Source organism: Vanellus vanellus (genome assembly GCF_965231255.1).
Source record: "Vanellus vanellus genome assembly, chromosome: 1".
Lineage (NCBI taxonomy): Eukaryota > Metazoa > Chordata > Aves > Charadriiformes > Charadriidae > Vanellus > Vanellus vanellus.
Genome location: NC_138905.1, coordinates 214330503 through 214347482, shown reverse-complemented (window position 1 = coordinate 214347482; position 16980 = coordinate 214330503). Strand labels below are relative to the sequence as shown.

At 45.4% G+C, this 16980-nt stretch overlaps 1 protein-coding gene across 1 annotated transcript in view; it reads right to left on the bottom strand.

Annotated features, from left to right (window-relative positions):
• Positions 1 to 16980, bottom strand: part of ME3 (malic enzyme 3) — a 133902-nt gene that overhangs the window by 50849 nt on the left and 66073 nt on the right. Inside the window, exons 2-3 of the mRNA XM_082479389.1 lie at positions 12674 to 12807; positions 10982 to 11131 (exon numbers count right to left, since the gene is read on the bottom strand). Of these exons, the coding sequence (XP_082335515.1) occupies positions 10982 to 11131; positions 12674 to 12807 (284 nt within the window). The remainder of the gene's footprint in view (positions 1 to 10981; positions 11132 to 12673; positions 12808 to 16980) is intronic.

Here is a 16980-nt window from a genome sequence, read left to right as displayed (position 1 = left end):
CTGCGTGCTAACCACAGCTAATTGTCACCGCTGTGCCAGAAGAACAGGCTGGAGGACCCACTCTGGATTCAAAGCCAGCCTGAGCTAGAGATGAAGTAAAATGTGGTTACAGTAAAGCCCTACATTTGGTTTTATTTATTTACACTTTCGAGACTCATACACAAAACTGACAGGTTGAGCAATATGAGCCTCCAGAGACATTTCCACCAGCTGCACCCCTATTGTTGATTTTTTTGGTTCAGGTCTCTGCCAGAACAGGATAAGAGTCTTCAGAATAACAAAATAAACTTTGAAATTGCTTGGCTCTTTTAGGGAACTTGAGATTAGAAATGCCTGTGGGCCACAGGCTTTGGAGAGAAAGTATGTGCTAGCATGCACTGATTTGTCTAAATACAGTACAATTAATCATCAAATTGGACAAAATCTCTGTGGTGATCCATCAGCTATTTTTCCAGATTTTTTATAATAAAAGCCAAGAACTTTTTGTTATTTTAGATAATTTTCTTTGTAAACTGTAGCATGCTGAACAGTACCCTGAGGTAGTGATGAAAAAGTAACAAAACCCAAGCACAATCAACTATCGATGAAATATTTACAGAGATTGATAAGGCAACATCCTATAATTTAAGTATGCGAAGAGATTCGATTTCAAATACTCTGCAAGGCAAATGCTTGCATTAATATTATAAACATCCTCAAAGTTGTCATCATATACTTTAGGCAGGAAAACCAAAATTCAGTGTGGCAGTCAGAAGATGCAGGCTCCAAGGTACAATAAGGAAAAGACTCACTATCCACACCAACCCCCCAAACCCACGCAGGGAAATCTCCATGATCCTAAGGGATGGCAAGGAGCTAAGCTGTAGGAAACTGCCAAAAGATCAGGAACAGAGAGATTTCAATGGGCACATGCGAGTGATTGCTCCCAAATGCAGGCAGCAACATGCACGGGCTCCAGTGGAAGCTGCAGCCCTCCCAGTTCTTTGGCATAGTCCAACCCCTGCCACAGCAGAAAGGTTCAGATCGGAACCCAAAGCAAAGCTTTCGGATCCATTTCCTAGTCTGCCAAGTTATTAACACCCAGCCCTATTTTTAGCAAGTGTTTTGGTTGTTTTTCCCCAGGAAAAGGGAGCTTATGCAATCGCTCTGTGTCCTCTCTTACCTCCTAGTTCATTTCAAGCACATTTATCAGAAAAGCAAAGGTCTCAAAGATGTTTGTTCCTACACCCTGCTATGGAAATCTCTGCTGAGATAAAGGGAAAAGACACTGTAGAGAGGTTGGTGCTGGTCTCTTCTCACACGTAATTAATGACAGAACAAGAGGGAATGGCTTCAAGCTCCCACAGGGTAGATTTAGACTGAACATCAGGAAAGAATTTTTCACAGAAAGAGCGGTCGGGCATTGGAATAGACTGCCCAGGGACGTGGTTGAGTCACCATCCCTGGATGTGTTTAAGAGATGTTTAGATGTGGTGTTGGGGGATATGGTGTAGGGGAGAACTTTGTCGAGTAGGGTAGATGGTTGGACTCGATGATCCCAAGGGTCTCTCCCAACCTAGACGATTCTATGATTCTATGATTCTAAGACAATGGGTTTCATGTCCCCATCACGCTGGGGAGGGGAACATAGACCTTCCTTGGACAGTTATTCTGACAGCTGGCCAAAAAGACAGCTCGCAGCTGGACACACCATGAGCTGCTTCACACCTAGATCCTACTGAGCCCCCGCTAGCCCAGCCCCAGCAAAGCCTCGGAGCCTTCCTGGGCTGCAGGACTAAGCAGAAGGCAGAGAAAAGGAGGAAAACTGTGACTGTAGAGGAAACCAAAAGAAAAAAGGGAATGGTTATGGGGCAGGATCAAAAACGCACAGGTAGGAAAGCAGAGGGGACAGCAAGCAGAGCACCCAAAGCTGTGCCCGCTGCTCACTAAGGAAGAGAAGAGGAAAGGGGAGAAGCATGAGCTCACGTGGGTGGTGATGGTGGAGCACAGGTGGATATAGAGAAAGGATGAAAGGGATGTGGAAGGAAACAGAAGGTCTTGCAAAGGGGACCTGTTAGAGGACAGCAGACAGAAATCAGGAGGAATCCTGGATTCATTGGCTCTGCTAGTCAGGAAACAGCCTAAGGAATAAATAGCCCACTCTTCCTCCCCAGGGAGGGTCAATGGAGAAAGACCAGTGCAGTAACTACTGATATTGGTCATTATGCAGCAATGTGAAAACACAGAGGGTCCCCAATAAATCTCTGCTATCCATAGTGAAGACTCACATTGCTTTTGGTTTGTCATGAGCTGCTTGTCCCTACTGGGTTCTCAGGCAGAAGGGTTTAACCAGAGAATTGTCATGTCTTAGCGTGATTCAGGGGTTAAATCCTGTCTCTTTCGAAACTTCAGAAACAATTTTTTTTTTGCGGTGTCCTTTTCAGTAGCGGTGTTTCAACCACAGTGTTTAAGCAGAGCTCACAGAGAAGATCTACCTAAGGACTGAGCCCCTGGAGCCCAGGGCTGGGTAAGAGCCAAGCAGGTCTCCAGCGTGGGATCTGGCTCTTGCTTACCCTCAGCACCCAGAGCTCCCTTCTTGCTAATGTGCAGGAGGGAGAAAGAGAAACCAGATTGTTCATAACTGCTCTGCCACCCACGTGTAAATTTACAGACGCACGTGGGTAAAGACCAGGCTTTGAGGTGAGACGTAAGATCCCACCAATCAGGCATCCCACCAACCAGCGAGTGTGGGCATTTCCCAAATTCAGTATCCTTTGCTGCTTTTAAACTCATCACGCTCAAGGGGCTTGAAGCCTTCTGTTTGAAAACAACTTTAAGTCTAGGAAAATCCGACTCAGCTCTGATTTTTCTCCACCTTTTTGGAGGCTGAGTCCTAAACCAGCCCCTGTGTTGGACCCCAGCAGTGTCTCAGTAATTGGAAGATTACAGGGTTGCAAAGAGAAACGTGTTGAGATGGGCAATCAGCGCTGTTGCTCAGTGATGTTGACCACGGAGCTCTTATCTGTTTTCACCGATAAGCACGTAATGTATTCTGTTTTACTTGATAGTACAGAGGTTAAGGTGGGATCAAAAATTCTTGGGAAGTTAAATTAAGTCCTACCCTGATTCTATTTCCTTCCTGCGCTGTGCAAATTCTTCCAAGACCCACACCTTCACTTTTAGTGCGCTGCAGGGAGCCCCAAGAACGAACACAGAATTAGGACAAAGTTTGACAAAGAAAAAAAAAAATATTATTTTGACAATACCAGAGAAACCAGCTTTCAGACAAATTAAATCTAACCTGACATATTCTGTCTTAGTGAATCCACCTCAGAAAAATGTTTAACTTTTTGCCATATATTGCAGCAAATACAGAAAATATCAGCAGTAGGTCTTCCACAATCAGGTACTGAAGATGTGCGTGGCTTGCCTTGTCAAAATGTTTGAACGGTGTATGTGCACACAGAGTTCTCCAGAGAAAAAAAAAACCAAAAGACAGCAACACCCAAGGAAGGGAAGAATTATAGTAGCAAAGCCCAGAAGCCCTCACTCTGTGCAGATCTGTTGGCGAAGTCTCTGGCAAGCGCAAAACAGCTCTTTATGCTGCCTATTGATTCCTCTTCTCTTCTCTTTCAGAAACGGATGCTCTGTTACAGAGGATAAGGGTGCAGGCTTGCTGGCTCTGGCACAGCCGTTGCACAGCAACATGAGACTGCATCTCACAGCCACCTTGCAGTGGCACGTAAAAGTCAATAGAAATTATATAATGAAAAGATATCATTTATTCATATAAATATTCCACAAACGTAACAGTTTAAAAAGAGGATTCCTTCTCATAAAAAACGTCCCCAAGTCATGATGCATAGTCCATGGGAGGTTGTCCCACAACCCAATGGATATTGCTGTCCGAGGTTTTCATGATAGCCCTGCAATTTACATCCTGGTATTCATTATTCTAAATAATTCTCCTCCCTCCTCCCTGTCTTTGGCATTTTCTGTTTAAGGTGGGGTTGTTCCTTGTGGCAGCAACATAGATTTATGCCAGATTAAATGCAAACACATCCTCTTGAATTTCCTTCACCAGGTCAACCTCTTTCTTTTGGACAACCCCACCTCTTCCTTTGAGCTTCTCCTGGTAAATCAGGGAATTTCAACAGACTTAAATCTAAATCCCCTCTGACAGCAGGGGAAAGCCTGACCTTCAGAAATTATTGTGAGATTTTGCTGTTAACCTTATTTTGAGATCCACTTAACTGAAGGGCGAACAGAGAAGGGACAAGGATGGGGGTACAGCATGCTGAAAAGACTTGCCTGGAAAAAGTGGGGTCAGCACAGAGGGAGCAGTGGGAACCCTTGAACCACTCTGCCACCTCTCAGCAGAGGTTTTCAGACAGGCTGAGTCGTTCTCAGCAGCCCTGGGCTCCCTCTACGCTAACTGCTTCCTTCTCACCTACTCTAGCCATGGTCTTCTCCTCCTCATTCCATAACCTGATCCCATAACTAGGACTAGATATAAGAAAGAATTTTTTTTACGTTGAGGGTGGTGACACACTGGTCCAGATTGCCCAGAGAGGTGGTAGAAGCCCCATCCCTGAAAACATTCGAGGTGAGGTTGGACGGGGCTCTGAGCAGCCTGATCTAGTTGGAGATGTCCCTGCTCATTGCAGGGGGGTTGGACTAGATGACCTTTAAAGGTCCCTTCCAACCCAAACCATTCTACAACTATATCCCACCTATATCCCCTACCAACGTCTTCAGCGCTTCCTGACTACTCACTGTCCCCATGATACTTTCCACAGATTCCCCCCTTCAGTCTAGTTCAAGACCAGTCTGCTTGTAGTGACGTTATCTAAACACTGATCAGTAAACACGTTCATCTTCTCTTACACTGATGTCAGCTGCTTCTGGAAGGAGGATGAACCAGGCTGGGGGCAACAAGAGAAGTTATGACAATCAGTGGTTTTGCAAGAAATAGAGATTGCCTAAAGGGGTTTCAAAGTACAGTTTTCAGGACAATAATCCAAAACCCAGTCTTCCCACTCACTTTTGGCCTCTGCTCTTTTATAGAAGAGGGAGTGCAGACAATTCTGTGGTGAGGGAACTTTTTTCTAATTTCCATTTGGTTTGGGTTTAAAGAGTCTAGAAACGGCAGGTAACTTTCTCTACTGCTTCTCAGACTGTACAACACCATTAAAAAAAAAATCCTCATCAGAGCCAGATCTGTTGACAAGACAATTCTGTATATTGACTGATGTTTCACTTGCTCACTTTTCATCAGAGACACAGAACACTATTCTGTCAGACTTGATTTTCGTACCATCTGCATCCTGTTAGCTTTCATTCTCCAGGTTCAGCTTCACCCCAACGTGTTTTACGTTGTTCTGCCATCGGTCCTCAAGGATGTTTATGTCTCCAGAACAGAAGAGTGAACTTAAGCAAGTCTTTTTCTGTCCCCATAGCCTTCTTCCGATGGCGACGCACCAACCTGTTCCAGTCCTGCCCTCAGGGGGTACCAAAAGCTTTTGCACAGCAGCTGACAACTTACTTTCAAATACCAGTATGCTCATGAATTACCCAGTGTCTCGAGAGACTGTGGTCTTATGCTGCTGTAATAAACTATCCCTCACTATCACAGAAGAAATAAAACCCCGATTCCGTGACCTGAGATAAGTTCCCTCTCTGCTTTCTCTTTGTGAAAAAGTATAAAGTCTCTTTCCAAAGATATGGTCACAATTAAAGGAGATCTTCGAGCTTGAAAAATACCTTTTAAATAGCATTGCACATGTTCTGTCCTGTGCTGCATAAGGACCCCGATGATATTCGTTAAGTGCATTTTACATTAAAAAAAAAGCAAAAAAGGAGAAAAGATCACAATACTGCTGTGCCCTTTTTTCATAGAGGACTTTGTATCTTCACTCTAAAGCAAAAAGGACTCTCAATCACAGTTTCAAAGCTTTTAGGGCTGGTGAAAGCATTTCCTAAGATAACGGTGACTCTATTAATGAGATCAAAGAATAAAAATTCCTCCTTCCCTATTTTAGTGTCTCAGAAAGTTGCAAGCCCTGCTCTGTTACACATCATTCCTTCCCCCTACCAAATATCCCATGAGGCTGAAGGATGCCCAGGCTCTGAAAAGCAAACGCTTCCTTAGCACCTAGGGTAACCCGCCCTTTGCTCAAAGCTACAATTAGGTCATCGCTGCTGTGGAACATACGCAAAGCTGTTGTCCCCATGCCTTCAGCAGCTTGCTCCTGCTTCTGCACATCTCTAGTCCGGCCCCAAAAATGACTTGGATCTACCCCCATTTATTCCTAAACCAGGTCACCGCACAGATGCACGGACATCCCTGCAGGCACGAGGGTGGTGGAAAGGAGGAGTGAACAACCAGGGATGGATGGCAGGAGACAGACTGCAAAGCTGGGAATTTCAGCCATAAGATCTGAAGCTGTGCAACTCTGCAAGAAATCTCCTTTGAGTCTGGGCCACCCTCGAGCATCAGGAATCACACCTGCACCTGATTCAAACGTCGTCACCTTGGGACACTATTTCCAGCAATATACTTTGGCCTTGACAATGTGAATACATCCGGGTCCCCTCACAGTCGTTCCAGAATGTGTGGAGACGAACGTGGCAGCAGATTTTTTTTCTAACAAAACTACAACCGCAAGACCCTGAGACACAAACTGTGGAGGAGCATAACCTGAGAAGCTCCCCAAAAGTGAGCATATTTGCCCACCCTAGTTTTATTCTCCTCCTGAGGTATTTGCTACCAGCCAGTGCTGCAGACAGGATCCGTGGCTACGAAGACTTCTCTTTGGATATATTTGTTCTCCTCTTGTGCTTATTTAACATGGTCTGATCACAGAAGACAGAGATTTTGAGAGGAACCTTATCATAGGTGTGACAGAGGCGAAATTGCTTGGTACTTCAACCTGTACTTACGGATTATACAATTATTTCTTTATTATTTTAAAAAATACAAAATAAAAAATGACACTGTGCTTTGGCCTGAAGATTTTAATGCTTATTGCATGACTTCGAATAAACAAATATTGGTAACTCAGCAGCGAGCTCTCTGGAAAACAAGACAGGAAAAATGTTATTCAACATAGACACCTTCCAGCAAAAACTTCAGAGCTCTCAGGGGACAGTGCCAGAATGCCGTTTTTAATAACTTGATGGTTCCACCTCCCTTCCAGATGTTCTAAAAACCTGAGTTTTCAGCACACAGGAAAAAGTCTGAGGCCACAGAAAAAGAAAAGGCTGCTTGGAGAATTTAAAGTGACCTCCGAAGAGTTTGGCGAAGAGACGGGAACCTGCTGGGGCACAGGAGCTCTGCCTGGCCCCCCAGCAGGAAGAGGGAGACTACGGGCATCAGAGATGAGCACACCAAGAGCTGCATGGTTGCAAGTCTTTTTCTCCCAGTAGCTCATTTCTATTGGTAAACAGAGAAAACTTGTGTTTTAGGACTGCTGGTTGTGTAGCTTTTCGAAAGGAAAGAACAGCAGGTGTCTGATCCCATTTGGAGCAGATAAATCCGCCGGCAGAGAGGATGCCGGAGCCCTGACCTGAGAGGAGAACTCTCGACACCAGCCCCATAGAAGCGCAGGTAAAAACTCCACCCTTAAGAATTTGTAGAGAGAGACCGTGAAGGGTAAAAGAGGCGTTGAGCCCTGCAATTATGACAGCAGTATCTGGCAAACAAAATCTGCAGCCATGCGAACACTGATAAATGCATTCTGATGAGAGAAGCCCTGCTGAACCTCATAGGACTATTTTCAGATGCTCTTGTACAAGAGTTGCTTTGTAAGCAAGTTACTTGTGCTTTAATTTTTCAAGGCTCAACCTTCAAATAGAAAGCCAAGCGCTAATGGGGCTGAGAAAGATCTCAACACAGGGAAGAAGCTTATTGTGTTCACAGGTCACTAATTGCTGCTGCTGTGGCCGCAGAAAAACCACATAATGTTCTGTTGACTTCCTTCCTCACCACAAGCTGTGCTATATGTGCATGTCCATCCACGTTGGAGCACCGTGCGGTGTTTTAAAAATGAGATATCTCAACCCCCTTGCCCGATCAATAGTATTAAACACGACAGTTTGGACGAAAAGGTAATTGCCGCAGCAAACATTCAGACCAGCTCCCCGTTGCCCAAAGAGTTGGGCTGGGAGGCACGGCACTCCGGAGGACAGATTTAGAAAGACTTTGATTCACTGGAGAGACGAGCCCAAACCAACCGGACAGAGTTCACAGCAGGATATATAGAGAGGAGAAATGTTAAGCACAATTATGGAGTGGTACATATCTGGTAGGGTAATCGTGTCAAAAAGATTCACAAGGTGACAAAATGCATTACAGCGACCAGGCCACTCAGAAAATGCCAAAAAAGGTGAGGGCACGTTGGGATGTGTTAGCAAAAGCTAAAATCTAACTGCTTCAGTCTCCTCGGCACTGCCAGTCCTCCGTGGTGAAGCGGTGCTCACTCTTCTGTGGGGCATTTCAGAAGAAATGTAGCCAAACAGGAGACTCCAGAGTGGGACAACTTGGACGTAACAGCAAGAACTACAGGCAAGAAAACCACCAGGCTGAACATGAAAAGGCTACCATAGAGAGGATGACATTGGCGACGAACATTTAGGTTATATACCAGGAGAAAAACACTTTTCTACATATGTGAGAGTTAGGTACGGGAATGGGCTATGTAGGGCAGCTTTATTGCAGATTTAAAATATAACATAATCAGTTAATGAACAGGATTATATGATAAGGCTTCCTGTGACAGCAGAGCAAGACTGAATGGCTTGGGCATCCTCTCCAGTTCTAGGTGCTATGTTCTCCCTAAAACAACAGTGAAATATATTTACGCGAGCGTAAAAACCTTCAGATACTACTAAAATTAGGTTAGGACAATCAGCTTTTCAGCCTGAAAGAGCTAGAAATTCAAACTCCGATCTTAATTCCTGAGCTCCCCAAATCTGCAGGTCTCAATGATTTTAGCAGAAAGTGTTGGCATCCTACCCTCATCTAAGTGTCTTGCAGGCCAGCTCCTGATGTACCATAATATGCTCCAGAAGAGAAAACATATACTGCAAGACAATAAGAGTCAGATTGACAAAAAAAGCACAGGAGTGCTTCTCATTTTAATCTCATCACTTTACATGATATAGTAGCTCTTTGCTTTTTTGCAACAAAAACACCCTTTTGCTAAAACAACCTTGATTAAAACCAAATCTGAGGCTAGGCTGAAATTTACTCTACATCTTCAGGGAAACAAACTCCCCGCCATAGGAAATTCAGTGTACTAAGGGCATGACAGTTTGCCCTTTCCTGCGGAAGCCACCAGCTGGGATCCAGAACAGCTCCAAACCCAAGTTCAGCAGCAGAACTGTCAGACTACGAGAACAGATGTTACCACATTGGTAAAATACTGTGGGTTTAAAACACGAGAAAGAAGTGAGTTACAGGAAGGGGAATTCTCCAACAGCAACAACTGCAGAAAGAGTCCAGTATACGGAAATAAATCCCTTCTTTCCTGAGGATAACATCAGGGATGGAAAATAAAAGAAGCAAAGCTCCCAAATATTGTTTTAACTTCTTGCAAGGTAAAGGCAGGCTGAAGGCAGAGACACAGCAGTTGTACAGCAGGAATTGCCGCTGCAAATCTTGATTAGCTAAGAACCGGCAGTGTGCTCTTCCCTTCCTGACAGTGCTCACGGCTCAGCACCTGGAGACAGTCTGGGCTCTCTTTTCTCTGCTACCTTTTACTCCTGCCCAGAAGAAGTAAGTGTCCTCCCCGCTATACAAAGGACAACTCCTTCTCTGGTTTCCTCACGTGCACTGAGGAGGAGGAGGGGATATGATCAAAGCTTGACTAGATGAATGACCTCACGGCAGCCCAGCAGATCCAGAAACTGGGTATCGGGGAACAGAACACAATCACCAGGGATAGGCACAAGCCAAAAAGCAAGCCTGAGGAGCAGCTCATGTGAAAGAATCAGTGGCTTTACTAGAAATTGTGATGACAAACAGGATGCCAGCGTGTTTGCCCAGATAATCTTATCCATAATATGCTATTCGTTACCTGTCTGCACAGCCCTTACATCTTTGATGTCTGCCTCAGGATCCCCACTGTGACCTTGAGTCAGTTAGTAGAACTTGCCTCGGTTTCCCCATCTATCACACCACTCTCAGCTGAAACTGCGCTTAAGCCTTATGCTTGTGAAATGCTTTTAAACCAGTATTATTCCATTCCTTTACTTGGCATATTTCTGTACTATTCTGTGATTCTGCGAAAAGCTGAAGTTTTTATCTGCCTACTGGTACATTCAAAGACACAAAAAATAAAGAACTTGCAAAGAAAAAACTGAACCTGACCAGTGAATTTTCAGGCTCGGACTAAAATGTATTTCAGAATGCTAATGAGGGCTTTATCTAAACATTAATCATTAAAAAGAATTATGCAGAACAGGGCCTTCCAACATGGTACACAGTGTTTAATGTTGCATGAATTTACACAGTAACTGTTCTGAGCAGCGAGGAAGGCACTGATGCAGAGCGTCACCTGCTATGAAAAAGATTCTTTCGGGGGGGGGGGACGGGACGTGGAAGCGCATACAAAAATTCAAAATCAGCACAAAGTATCCCAAATCCAACAATTACTCAAACGCCAGCACTGCAGAAGGCACTCAGTGCTCCTGAGACAGCAGATGGGGAGGGCTGGAGCCATAAGTTCCGAGAGGCGTTTGGAGCTTAGTTGCACAGACTGTACAGTACTGTTGGAGAACAAAACCACTCTGTTCGCTGTTTATAGGAAGAAGGCAGAGCTATTCTCGACTCCCCAGCCCATCATCAAATGTACACACACGAAGCTGCTTGCTGTTCTATCTCTTGATGAGGGATCAGGTTTTAGATGTTTCGGGCCACCCACGTAAAGATGGACTGTCGGTACAAAAGAAACATTCACACAGAGTTAAAAAAAGGGGCAAGAACAGTCTCTTCACTCACCGTGGTCTCCTGAAAGCCAAACCATACTGCTGACAAGCCAGGCCAACCGTTGGGGTGTAAACGATGGGCATGAATCTCTCGATGTCGGAGGTCAGCACTCGATAAAAAAGCTTCTCATTCCTGTCTTGTAATGTCATAAGAACAATGTACCTTAAAAGTAAAATGAAATAGATATATATCAGTATTTATGGATGTTGGCAGTTTCATACAAAGCAGTAGCTGGCTGGCTCGGTACGTACTCAGTTCTTCCAAGCCCTCACACTCCTCAGTTCTACATCGTGAGCAGATATTTGGAGCAGAATTTCCCAGAGGACCTGACGGGCTCCACCACCCTCACTGACAGCTCACAAAGACTCGGTAGAGCTGGAAGTCAGACCCACGCGTACCCTCAGAATCTCTGAATTTGCATTAGACACAACTGCAACGGAAAAGGTCAAAAGTAGACTTCAGGGCTACCTGGGACACAGCGGGACATCATCTTTATTATCAAAATTTATTATGCAATCTAGAAGATGAAATATGCATATATGCAAACGTTAATATGCACATTTCAAAGCACTGTCTTTCCTAAAATATTTCCACAAAACTTCTTTCTCCATTATCCTGCATTCTCCATTACTTAATCACTGAAAACAGGACAGTTTAATTCCATCTTGGAAAAAAAAAGACCAAACCATTAACTCAGAAATTGAAAATCTTAAATCAACTTTGCATTCTTAGTGTTGTCCAGACTTACAGATGCATCACTGAGTTTACATGACCACTTTGAGAATTAGAACACGTTACATTTCTCCAAAGATTTTTCTTTCTTGAAAATGCTTCAGTGGCTCTGATTGAATTTGTCAAAACGAAGCCAGAAAAATGAAAAACTCGTAAAGAGAGACTGCAAATGATTTTCTGTCTGACCCACTTGTACGAACATAATGACAAACTCCCTTTTGGGTTCAGCACCTCATCTTGCAGCGTGGCTTCGAAAAGGCACCGCGTGCTGCCAACAGTACCCCAATTCGCAAGATCGACACCGGCGTTTGTGACACAGGAAAGCCAATGCAATTGCTCTGCAGGGGCAGAGTCCCGCTGCCTCAGTCCCCAGATCAATGGCAGCCGAGACAGACGGAGATGCAAACCCCACCGTCCCTCACGACAGGAGTCAAACACCACCTTCCATCAGTAACCATGATGAACGCTGAACGCAATGGCAGCTCAGGAACAGAAAGATTAGTCAACACACATCATTGCTTCTGTTTTGTTTTGTTTTTTGTTTTTTTTTTTACTTTTTTCCTTCCAGTTGGCAGGTTCTTTCTGTTCTTCCATCCAGTGTTCTAGTGAATGTATTGACGAGCATACAGATAGTTACATGCAGTTCACTCTACCTCCAGTGCTCTGGGGCAGGGACTGCCTTTTCGTTGTGCTCTTCTACCCAAAATTAGCGAACTGCCAGGCTTCTACCAGAGCTCTCCAGCGATGTGGTGGTAGAAAACAGTGCAATTTTGGGACTGGGATGACGTGTAACTGAGGTGAAGGCAGACAGGCCAGAATAAAGACTCCTGGTGCTGGAGAGTATGGACAGTTGGAAAAAGGGACTGCGGGAAACCTGTGGGCTTTGAAGCAGGATCCTCAAGTCTTCCTGAGGGCTTAAACAACTGAAAATTAAAGGGGGAGGGAGGAAGAGAAAAGATGTTTTTGACATACTTGTCTAGGTCACTAGATTTGTTCTCATAGTTTTTCATCACACGGAGGACTTGAACGTCTTGGCTCAAGAAGCAAGGGGGAAGGAGGCCATGAATTCCCAGCTGCAGCCTCTCTTCAAGCGTAAAAGCCATTCCCTGGGAAGAAAAGAGGAAGGCATGTTCAAACAGCACGATACACAGTACCAGATAGGATAACCAAGAGGAAAGCAAGCAACAGCACGCAAGCCCTGAGGGCCTGGAGGCAGTCCTCCCCTGCAGCGACCACCCAGACCCTACAGCTTCCGGATTAGCAGTCCCAGTGTCAGCAGGGCTCTGATGATTCACACTCTTTTGCCATTTGAATTTGGTTGGTGTCTATAGTGTATACAACTTTATAGTGTATCTATATTCTTAGGGTTTCTTTCACTTTACACGTTTCAGTGGCCTTCCCGAACGCCCAGCTCTCACCATCCTTTGCAAATCACACAATAGGTTTAGAATGATAGAATCATTCGGATTGGAAAAGACCCTTAAGACCATCGAGCGCAACTGTTAACCTACCAATGCCAAGTCTGTCACTAAACCATGTCCCTAAGTGCCAAATCTACACGACTTTTAAATACCTCCAGGGATGGCAGTTCCACCGCTCCCCTGGGCAGCCTGTTCCAGTGCTTGACAACCCTTTCAGGGAAGAAATGTTTCCTAATACCCGATCTAAACCTCCCCTGGCACAACTTGAATCTGTTTCTTCTTACCCCATCTTATCCTATTGTTACTTGGGAGAAGGCACTGACCCCCACCTCGTTACAACCTCCTTTCAGGTAATTGTAGAGAGCGATAAGGTCTCCCCTCAGCCTCCTCTTCTCCAGGCTGAACAACCCCAGTTCCCTCAGCCGCTCCTCATAAGACCTGTGCTCCAGATCCCTCACCAGCTTCGTTGCCCTTCTCGGGACACACTCCAAAGTCTGTCTTGTAGTGAGGGGCCCAAAACACAATGTTCGAGGTGAGGTCTCACTAGGGCCGAGTACAGGGGGACAATCACTTCCCTAGTCCTACTGGCCACACTATTCCTGATACAAGCCAGGACAATGTTGGCCTTCTTGGCCACCTGGGCACACTGATGGCTCACATTCAGCCTGCTGTTGACCAGCACCCCCAGGTCCTTCTCTGCCGAGCAGCTTTCCAGCCACTCTTCCCCAAGCCTGTAGCGCTGCATGGGGTTGCTGTGACCCAAGTGCAGGACCCGGCACTTGTTGAACCTCACACCATTGGCCTCAGCCCATCCGTCCAGCCTGTCCAGATCCCTCTGAAGAGCCATCCTACACTCAAGCAGATCAACACTCCCACCCGACTTGGTGTCATCTGCAAACTTACTGAGGGTGCACTCAAACCCCTCATCCAGGTCATTGATAAAGATATTAAAGAGAACCGGCCCCAGTACCAAGCCTTGGGGAACACCACTTGTGACGGGCCGCCAACTGGATTTAACTTCATTCACCACCACTCTCTGGGCATGGCCATCCAGCCAGTTTTTCACCCATTGAACAGTACACCCATCCAAGCAGCCAGTTTCTCCAGAAGAATGCTGTGGGAAATGGTGTCAAAGGCTTTGCTCAAGTATAGGTAGACAACATTCACAGCCTTTCCCTCATCCACTAGGCTGGTCATCTTGTCACAGAAGGAGATCAGGTTAGTCAAGCAGGACCTGCTTTTCATAAACCCATGCTGATTGGGCCTGATCATCTGGTTGTCCTGTATGTGCTGTGTGACGGCACTCAGGATGATCTGCTCCATAACCCTCCCCGGCACCAAGGTCAGACTACAGTTCCCTGGATCCTCCTTCTGGCCCATCTTGTAGATGGATGTCACATTTGTCAACCTCCAGTTAGCAAAGATTTAGATTTGGATACTGAATAATATACCCAACTCATCAACTCATCACAGTATACCCAACTGAACAACTTCAGTTACCTTCTAGTTTTCCACCAGACACAATATGTATTAATGGTGTATTAGCAGCACAGAAGACAGAGATGACATGTAGGATGCTTTCTCAGTGCTAACCCTATTTTTTTTTTTTATTGAAGGAGCACATAGAGTCCCGTAAGTCTTATTAAGTAGCTGACACTGGCTCACAACTGAAGCTCAAATGCTACATTGCATGGGATAGCCCTGATCTTACAAGACAATTTCATCCTTCCCAGCAGAAGACTGAGCGTGTCCCACTACCATACGTGCAGGGGCTGATGCTCCAGGTGACCAGCAGCGCCCTGTGGTGGACTCAGCCCGATAAGCAGCAATGGTGAATGCATTCTGCAGTCTGGGAAGAAGATTATAAAAGGTCTTAATCTTAATTAATGGGATTTCTGCTACGCTGATAGCAGATTAGACAGCAGGATAGAAGGAAACATTTTCAGAAGCGTCTAAGAAGCTTAACTCCTTATGAAAACCTCACCCATAACTAACCAACTGATTCATATTTTGATGAACAGCTGGCAGCAAAATATTCAAAATTGGAAATTATCGGAGTACATCTACTCAAGCACACAGACAAATGCTTGAAAAAAAATCTTAATTAGCAGCTTTATGACTACATAGCTTTTAGACTGCTGTTTTCTTCCATGGATTTAGTGTTTCTCTATGACAAATAACTGTTATTAATGTTGCACAAGAAAAACTGAGGATGCATCTCGATGAACTTGGTTTTGGCAGCTTTCCTTCGCCTCCTGTTGCTTGTTCCCGTCCCTGTGCCATCCCAACAGTTGTGCCAGCACAAGCATGTGTGCAGTCACATGGTTAATCAGGGCAAGGAAGTACCTGGATTAAAAATAACCAGGTCATCGGAGCTCAGAGCAGCTCCCCTGGCTGATGATACACCATAGGTGGCTCTGCAGACACCGGCAAACCTGGGCACAGCCACTGGCGACACACAGCAGTGGGAATGGACCGCTGGAAGAGCTGCTCGCTTCCAAGTTGTGCGGATGCTGATGAAAATGTTTGTCAAACAAGCGATGTCACGTAGCCTGTGAAAGGATGGAGGAAAGGACTAAAACTGATTCTCCCGTTTGCCAGATCCATGCCTCATACGTAGTGTGACTCTTCCTTCATTACTAAATTGTGCAATAGTGCCAATGAAAACAATAGTCTTTGTATATTTCAGAAAAGATATTCAGCCTCCAAGACATCTGAAAGGAAAACAATCTTTATCCCGCAAGCATTTTCATCGTTTCTTTCTGCTCTGTATCAGGATAGAGTCAAGTATTTTCCAAATCTTTGAAGCAAGAACATGGCAGAGAGAAGTCATTCCTCTTCCAGCCAGCAGACGAGGAGTCACAGAGTCACAGAGTTTTCAGAGTTGGAAGGGACCTCTAGAGATCAGCTAGTCCAACTCCCCTGCCAAAGCAGGATTGCCTGGAGCACATTACTCAGGACTTCATCCAGGTGGGTCTTGAAAATCTCCAGGGAAGGGGACTCCACACCCTCCCTGGGCAGCCTGTGCCAGTGCTCTGTCACCTGAACCGTAAAGAAGTGTTTCCGTGTATTTGAATGGAACTTCCTGTGTTCTAACTTGTGCCCATTGCCCCTCGTCCTGTCACTGGGAACCACTGAAAAGAGCCTGGCTCCATCCTCCTTCAACCCACCCTTTAGATACTTGTACGCCATAATAAGGTCTCCCCTCAGCCTTCTCTTCTCCAGTCTAAAGAGTCCCAGCTCTCTCAGCCTTTCCTCATAAGGGAGATGCTCCAAGCCCTTCATCATCTTAGTTGCCCTTCGCTGGACTCGCTCCAGCAGTTCCCTGTCCCTCTTGAACTGGGGAGCCCAAAACTGGACACAGTATTCCAGTTGTGGCCTCACCAGTGCAGAGTAGAGGGGGAGAATGACCTCCCTCAACCTACTGGCCACAAGTCAGCAGTTGCCCAGGAGGCAGGAGGCCAACATTTTGCTGTCAAACTCAGAAATGGCACCAAGGTCTCTGCGGTCATTGGTGAATGCTGTACCCAGGACATGGCTGGTTCTGCTGACGTTTCTGACCCAAATTTCCCTCCTGGACCTGAGAAGCCTTCCCCCAAATGAGTTTTGTAGCAGAACTGGTACGTTCCCACAAGATGAAGTCTGAGTTTTGTACATCATCATTTCTTAATTTAAAAAAACCCAACACATTCTCATCAGAAAACTTGCAACTATATGTGTTCTCCAGACTGGAGACTTCTGAAATACCAGACTAGGATCAACACTGGACATCAGCTCCATGTCACTATTTGGCTTTACACTGACAATATTGTATCATGGCAGGGAAAATACAGCTACTGAGGATGTCAAAGTTTATCC